Source organism: Anas acuta, chromosome 2, assembly GCF_963932015.1.
Source record: "Anas acuta chromosome 2, bAnaAcu1.1, whole genome shotgun sequence".
NCBI lineage: Eukaryota > Metazoa > Chordata > Aves > Anseriformes > Anatidae > Anas > Anas acuta.
Window position 1 is genome coordinate 31,434,508 of NC_088980.1, and position 14,562 is coordinate 31,449,069.

At 37.3% G+C, this 14,562-nt stretch overlaps 1 protein-coding gene across 2 annotated transcripts in view; it reads left to right on the forward strand.

The window, feature by feature from the left end:
- The window catches only part of AHR (aryl hydrocarbon receptor), a 62,834-nt gene that overhangs the window by 1,553 nt on the left and 46,719 nt on the right, over nt 1-14,562 (forward strand). Inside the window, exon 2 of one of the 2 annotated variants that reach the window (XM_068674110.1) lies at nt 6,773-6,960. In XM_068674110.1, the coding sequence (XP_068530211.1) occupies nt 6,773-6,960 (188 nt within the window). Of the gene's footprint in view, nt 1-6,772; nt 6,961-14,212; nt 14,235-14,562 lie in introns of those variants that run through there. The other variant, XM_068674111.1, reaches the window with a different exon arrangement.

Below are 14,562 nucleotides of genomic sequence, written 5' to 3' on the forward strand. Positions count from 1 at the left end.
AGTGTTGCTTTTTCATGAAGAAGTAAAAAGGCACTGGTAGTGTTTGTCAACTATTAGTTGCTGAAGGCAAATAATTCTTGAGTTCTGATTGCGAAAGGGTGAGGTGTTCTGCCTTTTTGGTAAGATCGGTTAATGTCTGGCTTACTATTAAATTCTTAGGCTGGATTAGAGGATGTGAAACTTTTTTTTTTTTTTTTTGCGTTACTATAGTAGCTATGTAAATCATCTTTCTGCATAGATGTTCTCTTTATATAATTTGGCCGTGCTTGTCTTATTAGTTGAGCTTGAAGGCTCTTTTATTACTAATGGGAATCATATCTCTGTTGAGGAATTTCTCCCTCTAAAGCCAAAGGGAGAGGTGAGTGTTTCCTCTTAAAATAAAGGTATTAATGTTAAAGTTGTATGCTCACCTGTCTGTAGAAGAGGAGGCATTACTATTAACATATCTTGTTTGGGTTACCAGAAATTATCTGTATGCAAGATGAATTTATTTGGCATGCATCGCTTTTTCTTTTGCTAACAGCTGTGCTTCTTGGTTCCTTGTGCTGTTAGACCAACCTTACGTATCACTGCTGGTGGGTCAGAGAGCTCTGATTTCTCATGTCTCCTACTACAGAATGTACCTTTGGGCCAAAAACCACAGGGAGAGGCTGTAAGCTCTTGTAACTGACTGGAGAGAAGGAGGGGAGAAAAGTCCCAATACTGTTTCCTTGCGCTGTGGTTTGATGCTGCCGTGATCCAAGTCTCTTTGAACTTGGTATTTTGTGTCCCCAGCAGAATTCAGAGTTCTTCCAAAAGAGTTGCAAAACTAAAGAGGTGATGTATTGCTGGGAATAGTACCTTTTATAATGATTGCTTCTGTAGATAGTTTTTTTTAAAACACTTAATTTGCCATATATATACCTTTTGAAAGGATCCTGATGATTGTTAACCTGCAACAATAGGCAGCTAGCTTACAGAATTGGAAGAAGCTGTTCATACAATGCCTTACTGTGCTGAGGGAAAAAATGAAGGAGAAGAAATACGTCTTGCTCCTGGTGCAAATAACTCATTAAAGCCATGATGATAACTCAGAACCGATTTAGGAAGCTTCCCCTGCAACCACCCTGTCTTTATGTGCCTTGAGAAGACTGAACTTGGCAGGGAGCTGCCCGACAGTGCCAAGCGTTGAAAAGCGCCTTTCGGATTCAGCAGGGAGCTACAGTACTGCGGCTGGAAAAGAAAAGCAATAATGGCAACTGCTCCTGCACTTCATCTTGTTATCTTGTCATCTTAAGAAAGGGGAAAAAAAAAAAAGGCGCCTAGTAAACAATCTGCATTCCAGTAAAATGTAATGTGCTGCAGAAACCACTCGCTGGGAGCCTCCCGTCGGAGCCGGGCGGGTCCCCCTGGTGGCCGCAGCCCGTGGCGGTGCTGCGTGCCCGGGGGCTTGGCGAGCAGGGCATGGTCCCTGCATTTTCCTTCTTTTTTTTTTTTTTTTTTGAAGGTCTTGTATTCCTTTTCTCAAGTGATTGGTAGCTGAATCGCTGACTTTACGTGCTAAGAGGATAAAATGCAAAGTTTTATTGAGGTGGGGTTTACTGGAGATAGATCCTAACATTATCTGAAAGACGTTATATTACTAATCGCTCCACCTTGTAGTTCTTCTATTTCTATATTTTTCTGCCTCTATCTAGCTGTGATTTGCTGCTTTTTTTTTTTTTTGTTGTTGTTCAGTATTTGGATAGGAGCTGTTTTTCGTAACTGAATGAATGTAATAGACAAGGAATGGGGTGGGGGGATCTAAATGTTTCATACTGTGCAGACACAAAGTGTAATAGCATGTTCCTTGAAAAAGCAGACTAAATAAGAAATGATACGCTTTTGTTCTGAGTTAGTTTAAAAGTATTCATGATACTAAATATTCCAGAGGAAAATGTTTGACTGGTTGGTCCTTAATTAAGACTACAAATTAAGACACAATACTGTCTGAAAGCAGTGCAGAGATACTTTTAATTTAAAAAAAAAAAAAAAAGAAAAAAACCATGACTGTTTATGTTTTCTTTCAAGACAAACAAATGAGAAGTGCTAGAACAAGCCTTCAAAATGCAACTTCGTCAGTAAAGAAAAACAATCATTAAAAGATTGCTTTGTTTAATGCAGTATCATATATACAACAGTTTACACCTTTCATTTGAAAGGCAGACATTAAAGCTGTTTGCCATAAGTAGAATAAACTTAGAAATGATAACCCTGCCAGTCTTGGTTTACCTGTATGTTACATGTAGACTGCTACTTGAAAGTGACTCTTTCTAAGGTTTGGTTGGTGTGGGTTTTTTTCTTTGATTGTTTTGGTGGTGGTGGTTTCTTTGTTTGTATTTGTTGTCTTTTTTTTTGGCAATGCTTCTTGCAGAAGTATACTTTTTGGAAAGAAAATCTGCCACAAATGAATGTAGTCAAACGTAGATACTGTGGCCAGCAGCGAAGAGCATGCTTTTTTGTTTGTTTGTTTGTTACCTTTTTGAATAGGCTTGGCTTGTGATCTGAAACAGTATCACAGTATGTTAGAACTGAGCAAGAAGCTTTCCCTCCTGGCTGGTGTTTGGCTGTCTCCATTGCTCTGTTGGGGTCATTCTGACACCAAGACAACCTGAGCAAACTGCGACTGGTCCTTCAGGACAAACAGTTGTACAGCATCTGATAAGCAGCGCACCACTGGTTGGAGTGCGGTGTGTGTTTATTTTATTTATTTATTTATTTATTAAAAAAAAACAACCTTATCCCTTCAGCTGCCTAAACCTTTGCTGGCTTCATTGCCTGCTGAAGGAAGCGTTGGAAAGTGTATCTTGCCCTTTCAGGATAGGTTAACAACAGCTTTTGATCAAAGAGGTTGATATTTTGTCTTCTATCTGTTGCTTCTAAACGAATCATCACCTGAATGTTCATTAATGGTAAATTTGGTTTGGGAAATGAGCATACATGCATAGGAATCTTTTTTCAGTTGTTTAAGGGCGACGAAGCTGGTGAGGGGCCTGGAGAGCAAGTCCTATGAGGAGCGGCTGAAGGAGCTGGGCTTGTTCAGCCTAGAGAAGAGGAGGCTCAGGGGTGACCTTATTGCTCTGTATAAGTACATTAAAGGAGGCTGTAGCGAGGTGGGGGTTGGCCTGTTCTCCCATGTGCCTGGTGACAGGACGAGGGGGAATGGGCTAAAGTTACGCCAGGGGAGTTTTAGGTTAGATGTTAGGAAGAATTTCTTTACTGAAAGGGTTGTGAGGCATTGGAACGGGCTGCCCAGGGAGGTGGTGGAGTCACCATCCCTGGAAGTCTTCAAAAGACGTTTAGATGTAGAGCTTAGGGATATGGTTTAGTGGGGACTGTTAGTTTTAGGTCAGAGGTTGGACTCGATGATCTTGAGGTCTCTTCCAACCTAGAAAATTCTGTGAAAAGTAAACAGAGAATATGGGGGGAGGTCACCTATGTAGCACATGCTTGGTGGTAACTGGTGTGTTTCATATACCTGAGCTACAGTTAGTTGAGTAACATACAGAAGAAAAACATGTTATTTCATTAAATTTTAAAGATGAGATGAAAAATACATACAGCTGAAAAGATTAAATCCATCGGTTAGGTGACATGCATATTCTCTTTCATGCTGTTTTCTTCTAAGTGATAAAGCCATTCTGATTAACTTCTTAATTAGTTTTTAAACATAATTATCTGTTTCTTGAATGCTCTTCTTGCACATCATTTTATTTCCTGTGTTCATTTCACCCTTTGGTCTTGTGAACAAGGTATCATGCTTTATCTGTCTTGTTTTCACTTTTTCAAAGGACTGCATCAATTTTCCTTTAAAAATACAACTTAGCATATAAATACTGAGATTTATTTTGGCCTCTTAATAAGAAGACTCAGATACACGTGCACTTTTTAAGAACATAGTGTTATTAATGTCTGAGTACACACACATGGTAAGCATTTGTAATTAAAACTTCTGTTTAAGTTGTTTGTAGTAAACCTCTGAAAATAGTAGTCAACTAATGTTATGATGGCAAATCTCTTCTAATGTTAGAACTAGAATTAGCTGTCCTTGCTTGTTTTGCAGCTGTTGGGTGATAAGGACTCAGTTCAGTTAAGAGATACTGAGTGCACAGAGACCTCTGGCCTTTGATTGATTAGAGAATTCAAATTTCCTGTAAGGTAAAAGATTAAGAACCAAACAGTCAGCTTAAAATCTGTTCCCTTCTTTAGTCTTTTTTTTTTTTCCTTTATAAATAAAATGTGCGTGGATTTAATCTTGACGTAGCATTCCATTTTCCTTGAAGATAACTTTCTGCAATGCAGCTTGGGCTGCCCGTAACATCGAGGGTTTATGTAAGTGAATGGAAAATGGTTCAAGTCACTATTTATTCCCCCTTCATTTACACCCTAATTTCTTTTGTCCCTGAAGATACTTGTTCCATTTATATCATGGATTTTAGTTGGGTCATAAAGGATAAAATTAGGAAAAATCAGTATTTCCTTTGGAAGGAGAGGATAGATGGTAAGATTTATATTGCAAATACCGGATGTTCAGAAATGAATGCTATGGTTAGGAAATCCGTATGCTTTGGACTACTTAGAAGTATGAAAGAAAAATTACTTGAAAGTAAAGCAAAAACAATTAGATCCCACAGTTTGACAAGGTAACTGCACAGTTTCGTATAATTTCAACATAACTTGCCAAACTGCTCATAGAAGTTTTAAGCAAGGCAGGAGGACAGTAGTGAAAATAGGAAGGTAGTGTTTAGTGCTTTTTTTTGGAAAAAATGGCGTATGGTGAACTGTTTTCCTGGGGACCTTTGCTTTTTAGAAACATGTTTGGTTTGATAGTGGTGAGCTCTTCACTGGTTGTTAATCAGCTGTTATCTGCTAAAGGTATGGAATTCATTATTCTGTGCTTGTATTTATGGTTGTTTAATACATAAAAATATTTATGAAGCAATGTTGAATGTTGGTGGTGATGTTTGGTGTTCTTGAACTTTATTTTGTTAAGGTTATATTTAAGTTGTGTTATTCTTGTACAAGTGAATATCCTGCCAGAATAAGAGAATGTGAACAAAACTTTACTAAATTATTTTAAGATAGTATTTTATTTTATTTTAAGAAGTAGTAGTAGAAGAATTTTAATTTATCCTCTTGATTCACCTCTTTTCGTGCATTTCCAATGCTCGTAGTATAGAGCTGTGCTACAACTGTGTCCTAGGCAGTGCTTAGTTTGTCGCAAGGTTAACTTAAGGAGTAAGTAGTTGCTGCTAATGCATTTTATCCGTTCACTATCACTTTATGTTATGGCACCTTCAAGTTACCAGGCTACACATAAAAAAACATGCCCTTTTAATGTACAGAAGGGCAGCTGCAGAGCCAGTGGCCAGGTAGCCAGGTGTAAGTGCAAGTTTTTGACAAGTGCATGTAAAAAGAATGGTTTGAATTTAAACTAAGAAGTGTAATTGAAACATAAAAGGAGGGGGAGAAAAAAGAACAACAAGCTAAGAAAATGAATGTCCACTCTATCACTATGTTTTTGACTGGAACCACGAGATGAGATTATTTTTCAATATGGTTCACTTTCAGCAGCGGCAAAAATAACTGTTGGAGCTTTTATAGTTTATCATCTAAAAAAGGGTTTTAAAGACAAAAGTTGGAAGCAGACTAAACAAAATACTGAGGAATTTAACTGCTGAAGTTTTTATGTTCAGTATTTTCACGAATGATGCACCTTGCAGAGCCAACATCCCTATGAAAGCAGTCAAATTGTAAGAGATCAGTAATGGCTGCAGCTCTCAAATACAACTGTGATGTGGGAGAAGTGGGAATTTAATCACTCTTTAGTTAGAAAACAGTGTGAGAAATGTTCTAAAATGTATTATGGCTTGCACAGATAAGTTAATTGGTTTTAGTGTTGGCTTGGAATGGCTAAATATAATTCAAGTGAGGAGGGGGCGTAATTCTGTTTTTAGACTACTGCATGTATGAAAAGGTATGAATATTTGTATTCAGGTATCTGGAGTTGGAGCTCAGGGCAAATATGAATAGAAAACAACAGGTTTACAAGAAGTTTATTATTTACTTCATAACAGAAAGCTTTTCACATTGTACTATGTGAGCTACAAAGGCATGCCTTTTTCATGCCATACTCAAGTGGAATGCCATCAGCTAGGAGTTGATTTACAGGACAAGTTCAATAGTGGGAGCAAGAGAGATTTTACTTGCTGAGTGAGCTGTATCTCTTTTCTTGCGTAGTTTTGAATGCCTTGTTGTCTAGCAAGTTCCTAAGCCTTTTGTTGTGTTCACTTGACAATAACCTGTTCCAAACATTGATGAAGAATGAAGGACACCTGTGAAAAATTGCAGTTCAAGTCAAAACTAGCCTGTCAAATGATTTGTGCACAAATATTAATAGATACTAACTGAATTATTTTTAATACAAATGTTTGGAAGAACTGAAGTGATGTTTAAGTGAAACCATAGGAGGGTTTTAATAAATGCTAAATCTCTTAAGGTTTCAAATGGTCATTACGTGGTCAGATAGCTATCGCAGCTCTTACTGCTTCATTTAATAGTGGGTGTATTGGGGGGGAGTTAAATGATCTTAGATTAATTCTAATTTTTTTTCCGTGGGAAACAGAAGTCAGTTGGGAAAAACATTTTGCATGTTACAGTTTAAAAGGCTATTTGTAATGTGAGGTTTGGCAAATCCTTACCTTCATTTTGGGAAGGAACTTTTGTTTATATTTTGTTTGTTTCTTTGCCACAGAGTAAAGCCATCCCCAGCTGAAGGAGTCAAGTCCAATCCATCCAAGAGGCACAGGGATCGTCTGAATGCGGAGTTGGATCGCTTGGCTAGCCTTCTGCCTTTCCCTCAAGATGTTATCGCCAAATTGGATAAGTTGTCTGTGCTTAGGCTTAGCGTCAGTTACCTGAGAGCCAAAAGTTTTTTTGACGGTAAGGATTGTGAATTTATATGTTTTTGGACTGCTTGTAGAATTCTGTTCATACTGTAGGCTGATTTCAGCTGTTTAAGTACTTAAACTTGTTAAATTTATCTGTATTTTAAGGGAACATCCAGTTGCATGGATATGTGCAATGTAACTGTACAAAGTAAGCTTTCCAGTTTCTTGAAAACCAAATGTAACTACTTATATTTCACTTAAATCACAAGTCTTTCAAAGCTTTGCATTTGGAAATAATATCACCCTTTATGAGTCTTCCAGTCCTTTTTCTTAGACTTTCAAAGAGAAGAGATGAGATTTATTTTTTCCTCCTCTGAAAATAGCCTTCCTAAAGCCATTACAGTTCAATACATGTCGTATGAATTCCCATCAGCTGTATGCTTTGCTTAATGATGCATGAAAAACGCTTCATATAGGGTTTAAGACTTTAAATAGGTTAGGACTTCATATAGGTTAAAAGACTTATATAGGGTAACTGTTAGTACTCCTTCTTATAGTTTATCATGAAGGTGACTTCTAAAGAAATAGAGGCAACGTCCTTCCTGTCTTCAAGCCCTGATTAAAGCAGCGTATGAGGCATTAAGATGACAGCTGAGGTTCTCCAACTGTGTGGGCAGGTATTCGCTGACCCCAGCCTGGGAGAAGGTAACACAGCAGCGCTCAGAGTAGTAATTAGGCCAGCAGAACGTGTCCTCCTGTACTGTGTCAGGGTGGCAAAGGAGTTCAACCCCTCTCCTTCATTACCTGAGTTGTTCTGTAGGGTGAAATGTGGTGGTTGGCTGCATGCCAGTCTCTGCAAAAGCAGAAATAGTCTGGTCCTTTACATTACTGGAATAAAGCAAAGAGCTGGTATTTAAATAAAACCGTACTCTTTTTTATCAATCAGAAGTTTTATGACACTATACTGAAGATAGAATTACATTCCTCAGCATCTGCAGCTGAACAGTCTCTCTTTACTCATTTATTTATTTTTTGACAGTTATTTGGACACGAAAATAACCTCTGTCCTTACCAGCTAAAAATTTAGTGGTATATGGACTCATCTAAATTTCTCATGCAGTGGAAGTGCTTGATTTTTGTTTTTATTTTGTTCAGACAACTTGTACTCGAAGGTTTTGGAATAAAGGGATTAGTGATATTATTTCTGTATAGGAAAAAAAAATCATGGCTTTACCTTTTTTTGTGATGTAAAAGGATGGAAAATCACTCTACACCAAAGTTTACATCAGGTGCTTGTTTCAAATTTGAAAATGAAGGTAGCTTTCAGCCATTCAGCAGCAGGGAAGTTGTATATCCATCTCAAGATGCGATTTAAATACTGTTGAAGCACACCTAAGCTGTGTTGCAACTCAGTAACAATGTCCTGTTCCAATGGTATCCACAACATACAGACACATGCAGCTACTATGTCTATAATATTGGACCACAGTTGTGGAATAGTGGTTATTGTGTCATAATGAATTAAGTAGCAGAGTTTTAATTTGCCTGATAGGAATTGTAAAGTATTTTTCAAACAATGAGTGAGTGTATATACTGAGTGTATTACAACAGGATATTTTTCCTGTAATTTCTATAAAATAAAATAGCCTGCTATATGTGAAACATTGTTCAAAAAATAAAAATAACATCAAATTATTTAAGATAAAGCAAGAGTAACATTTACCTTCATAGAAGCTACATAGTCTTTTTTTTTTCCTGGAAAGAGGCTTCTTGCTATTTCTTTAGAGGTAGGACTACAAATCAGGTTAGTAATCAATATCAGCCTGAAGGTGTTTAAGAGCTAACGTAGGTGGTTAAAGATACATGTAAACAAGATAATGCAATCTAAGACTATGATAGATCCAATATTGCACACAGGAAAATAATTTTTACTATTCTAATGTACTTAAATAGCATGAAATCTAATTCAGTTGAAACTGACCCACCAAAGGACAGATAAGTGCTTTGAAGTACCTAATTAGTGAATAAATACCAATGGCAACAAAAATAAAGAACCCTACCACCCCAGGTTAGTTGGTTTTATGATCTGCCCATACAGTGCTTCTCACGGAACTGATTTTTGAAGGAATGTGTTCTGTAGTTAAATAATGAGGAAAGCCCTGTAGAACAAATCTGATAAACCCAAGAGTGATCATCGATTGTCACCTTGAGTGCCTGGCCTGAGCCAGCAGGTCCATGTTATTAACACAGCATGCTGAAGTAAAGGGAAACGCTAAATGAATAACAGGATGCAAATGGGGGGTGTGTAAATTCCTGCGGAAAGTAAAATATAAACGCGTAATCATATGATCTTGCTTGAAAGGAAACCCAAGTTTTTGCTGTAACAATAGATATTTTTTCAAAGAAAACACTTGCATTTTTCCAAGTTTAAATAATCCAGAGTGGATGTCTGTTCTCTGAAGGCGGAAGTCTGGGAGGGGCGGGGAAGAACTGTTTTATGAAAGACATCTCAAGAAGTCGTGTCCATTTAACTAAATGTGCCTCACTTAGATGTCTAGTTGTTCCTTTAAAAGTGAAGTATTAAAAAAAAAAAAGTCTTCCCTCCCAAATCATTAAGATAGTACTGAATTTTCCCTGGAGTTAAAGACAGATGAGTTTTTACATAGTGTCAAGTTAGAAATGCAGTAGGCTTTAGCACACTTAACACACTCCAGATTCTAGGAAATTGTTGTATGTCTTTTTCTTTTCCATAACCTTTAAACATTTTCCTTTTCTCTGTTGGTAACTGATTATATTGTGTTGAGCACTTGCTTTTGATTGTTGTAGCTTGTTGTTGAAGTTCCCCAGTGGCTGCTGTTAAGCAATCCTGTATGGCTGTCCTTCAGCTACGCAAGTCCATGATGCCGTAGCTGTCTGTGTGGTCAGGTTACTCAAGTCAGCATGGTGGCAGAAGGTTTTTTGCATCTGCATCAGGCACTCTGGCATGCTTTTGTATGCACAAAAATTGGAACGTGAAGTTCTGGAGTCAAGAAAGATGTTTCAGTAGTGGCTTAAAATAATGTCTCTGGAGTCTGCTTCAAGCCAGAGTTCTTGCATGGTCAGTCAAAGCTAAGAAATGATTTGAGGTAGTGTTGCTTTTCAGCTGTGTGCTGATACCTGCATGTACTGACATAGATCAGCAGTCATCAAAGTCAAGCAGGTGAGTTTAAATCACCGCTGGAGTATTTGTTTTTTGTGTGTAAGATACTTTCTGAAAGTGGCTTAAGGCAAGCTTGTTATTTTTAAGAGACTGGGATAAATCAGGCAGGTGTCTGCTGACGGTAAAGAATAACTTGGTATGTTCTCCTTGTGTTATTTCACTCTGTTTTGATGTGAAGTGCCAATACATATGTGCATTCAGCAGTGAAAAGCATATAGAAGTAGGGTATGGGACAACAGTTCTTTGTGTGGATGCAGTTCAGCATCTGGAGCACAACTGGACGGTCATTTAAGCATAGCCTGTGTTCCCTGTGCATGCTAAAATGAAAGCCCTTTTGCCTCTAGCTCTGGTCCTTATGTGACAAATTGACAACTATTTAAATACCACAGTAAGAAAGAACACTTATGAGTCTTCTCAGGGTTTTGGTGAAGCAGTTAGATTAAAGGGATAAATGGGAATAAAAACATAATTAATATAACTTATATAACTTTTTTAACGTGTCCAGGCATGTTTTTTTCTACAGTATACTGAGAATTAAGGAGAGGTTTGCAGAAACTGAAATGAAGTAGCTGTGCTCTGTATGTGTACCAATAAGTTAGAAACAAAATTGAATGTGTTGCTTATTAATTATTCTTTTATCCATTTTGCTAAGAATTCCTGTGGTTTAAAGTATATATTTTTTTCTCTTGCTTATTGGACAGTTCTGCAATTACAGAAGAAAGTTTCTGTTCAAAATTAGTTCAGAATTGGTTTCTTATGTTGTATGCAAGTGATTCTGGCAAGCACAGCAATAACAGAATAATTAAGATTTTTTTCCAGTAAGTTTGCATTGCCTAATTTTACTTTGTAATATAATTAACACGCATTCTTTGGCATAACATAGCTTAAATTTGCAATGCATCCATTGTCATCACGTAAAATATATTCTTTGATATACTGTGTTTTTCTTGTGATGCCTGCTGCTCTGTTGTACTGCATGTTCAAGAGAACAGACTGCATGAGGTTTCTGCTCTGAGGAGTGCAGCTTAGGATAAGATGTACAGTACAGGTGGTAAAGACAGGTAAAATGGGAGACTCTGTTTATTCTGTCTCATTAAGAATGTTACAATATATCTACAAGCTAACAGATACAAATGTTTGTTTTGTTTTTTTTTTTTTATCCAAGTTTTAAATTTTGCTGTGAAGGAGAAACCTCTAATTACAAAGCAACTGATTAAAGCTCAGCCTCCTAAGGCTAGTATAATACAGCCTGACTCACTTTTATTTCAGGTGATTGCATTTGCCTGGCTTGTTTGTTTAAAGCACCATTCCTCGTGTTTTTTCAAATGGGCAACTTCCTTCTTGTGTTTGCCCTCTTTCCCTGCTCTTCCTCCTCTATGCTTAGACACTTGCCTCCCAAGCCAGAAGAAGCTAAAGCCCTCCAGGACACTGGTACAGTCAGGCTGTAGTTACTGCATGCAAGTGTTTATGTTGATGCCAGCAGCTTCTGGTGGGTTTGGCTCCTCTTACTTAAATCATCATTGCATTAGGAGGCATTTTTAGGAGGCCATTTGCAAGGTGCAAAAATACCCCATAATTTGAGTGTGGTTTTGGTGGAGTGCCATTTGATCTTGACGTGATGAAGTTAAATGGAGAATCCACCACGTCTTGTTTCTAGCAGTTGCATCTTTCTGTTAAAATATTATTCAGATTTCAGTTTGCTTGGTTTCTGGCCTTAGAAGCTAGACACTTCTCTGAAAAATCAGATGGCTTTTCTGCATTCTGTATTTCTAACATAGGTATCAATTCATGTTTAAATTTTTGAATGAGCTGTTTTACATTCTGTTGGAAGTTTGGAGGAAAAACGGGAAAACTTCATATATTTCCTCTCATACTGTTTTCTACTGCATCCCATCCAGATTCATTACAGAATATGTACCTTGGAATAGTATGGGTATTGAAGTATCAGCCTGTCATACCATTCAAGTTATTTCCTAGTCCGTGCTGCCATACTTTTCTTTTTTTATTCACCCCTCCCCTTCCCAGCCCAGAGTCAGACTAAGCATTTGTGGCTTGTCTGCTACAGGCTATTTTAGCCTGTATTTTACATAACAGAACATAAGTAGGGATTTAGGCTTTGAAGTCCTAAATTCTGATCCTCACAAATGCTGATTGGAGCCACGTAGATGTGACATCACCTTAAATCTCCAATTGTGTATGTTTTCACTGTTACATGCTCGTTCTTAGTCTTAACTTGACCAGAAACGTTTTATTTTTAGGAGCTTTGTGTCACTAGGCGAGTAATGCGGCTGCATAGACCTATACCGCTACGGGCTGATACAACTTACATTTAATATACCTCATACAGAACACCTAAAACTGTAAATTCTTCTCATATCAGAAAGTAAAAGTTTACTCTATCAATATTTTTGTAGGGTAAAAAGGAGAAATTGGATGCAAATATTGACAGTTAATGTCATCTTCATTTTTTTCTTTTCCAGGACTGTTGCAGTGTATTATTTCAGTGATTGATGTTAGTCATTGTTAGAGCTCCCATTGTAGGGAAGAAGAATAAAAGGTTCTCTCTTCATGTCTGTGCTATGTTTATTACTTGATCAAAAATATATGGAAAGTCTGTGTAGGAGCCTCTTATGTTCCACCAAGCTGTTGTAACAGTTCTTGGAAACCCAGTTCCAGTATGAATAGTATTTGGCTTTACTCTGTAGCCCTTGTAAATAGGGAGATTAGTTTTATGTATACTGTTCTGTGCTTTGTTCTGGCTATTGCAGTAAATATTCTGCCTTGTTTGCAAGATCAGAGCCTAAAATCTGTTCAAATTGTATAAATGTTCTTGAGATTGATATGATGGTTAGTCTGACATTCAAAACCAGAGTGGGTAGCAGGTGGATACCAAGTGTGTCAACCTCAGGAAGTACTGTGACTTCTGTGAATCTATATATTCAAAATCTTGTGATTTTTGCTAATATTTTTATTGCTGTACTATAGCACGTGAAGATTTGGAGTTTTGTTGTACTACAAACTACAGTAAAAGTTGATCCATTCTCTAAAGGTGAAAGTGTAATTAAGGAAGTATAATTAGAGGTAGCATCAGGCTTTCAACATCTGTGTTCCATAGGCTTCATGATTCACCCATCTGAATTCGTATGAGTACTATTTGCTTGACTGTGACCTTATGTCCTGGTAATTTAAAAAGCATTCATACTGGAGTGTTAAAAAAAACTGTACAAATAATCTATGAACTCCAAAACAGCTTTTAATGCTGTGTGCCTTTATGACTCAGCAGTTTTGCTCCTGTGTGCTTATTGATAGGAGAAATGCCCTAGCTTTTCCTGTTTGACTTTATCTGTATTCTGATAAGGAAATAAGACTAGTTTGTACGATTGAGCTCTGTAGACTTGTACAGTTCTAGCCAGTTATAACCCTGTTTATTTTTCCTAAGTAAACAAAAAAACTTTAGCTACGTTAAAACAGGTTTGGCTCCATAAACGCTTTGATAAATTGATAGTTAATGAATGATTGCTTTGTGAATTGTTTTGGAAATCTAACTACATAACTAGAAGTTCATTCTAGTTACCAGACCTTCTTGCAATGGATTAATTTATAACTTCTTTTTAAGAGGATATAAAAAAGGTAAGAGAAATAGCCAATTTCAAGTGCTTTTAAGAGCTTCAGATGAAGTATTGACAAACATTTCCTGGGGAAAGCCTCATAGGTGTTCTTGTACCTCTGCAACGATGGACTGTCAAAGCTGTATGTTTTAACAAGATATTAATGATAAAACTGATTGCAGTTGTTCTAGGAACTTACGTGAAGTAAACCGTAAGAACCAGACTGCTTATATGAAACTACTTTAAGAAAGTGCAGTTTTGCTGTTTGCCAGCTGTGAACATTAAAAGGTACACATAAATAGGAATAGGTCAACTTTGGTGATTCATGCTGAACAATGTTTTTAATTGCACAGAGAGATGCTCATTTTTTTCCACAGCATAATTTCTCTTGAAATTCAACCCATGTGCCATTTGAATTGCTCTGTATTGCAGACTTATGCGTGGCATCATATGACGTACAATAAGCTGAAAGTTGTGCGTGTATGGACCCTTCAGACAAATTCTAGCTGATTCAATAAGGTAGGAATTTACTGGAGTGAGTCCGTGGTCTGAGTGGTCAAACATTTTTGACTTACCCCATCAGACTCCATTGTCATGTGTTCAGTGTTATGATTCTTGTGGGCAAGCACAAGGTACGAGCTTTTCATGCTGAAGTATTCAGTCTTTGAATTATTGTTTGCTTCTTGATGTCTGCATTTTGAGTTGCCAGCTGAAGGATGATGCCTTTCCTTTATTGATTTAAAATGTGCCACATAAATATTTGTTTATATTTAGAGGAAGAGATAATGGTATCTCCCCATCTACTTCTTGGTATACCATCTGTTGGTCGATGTGCTTTATCAGACAA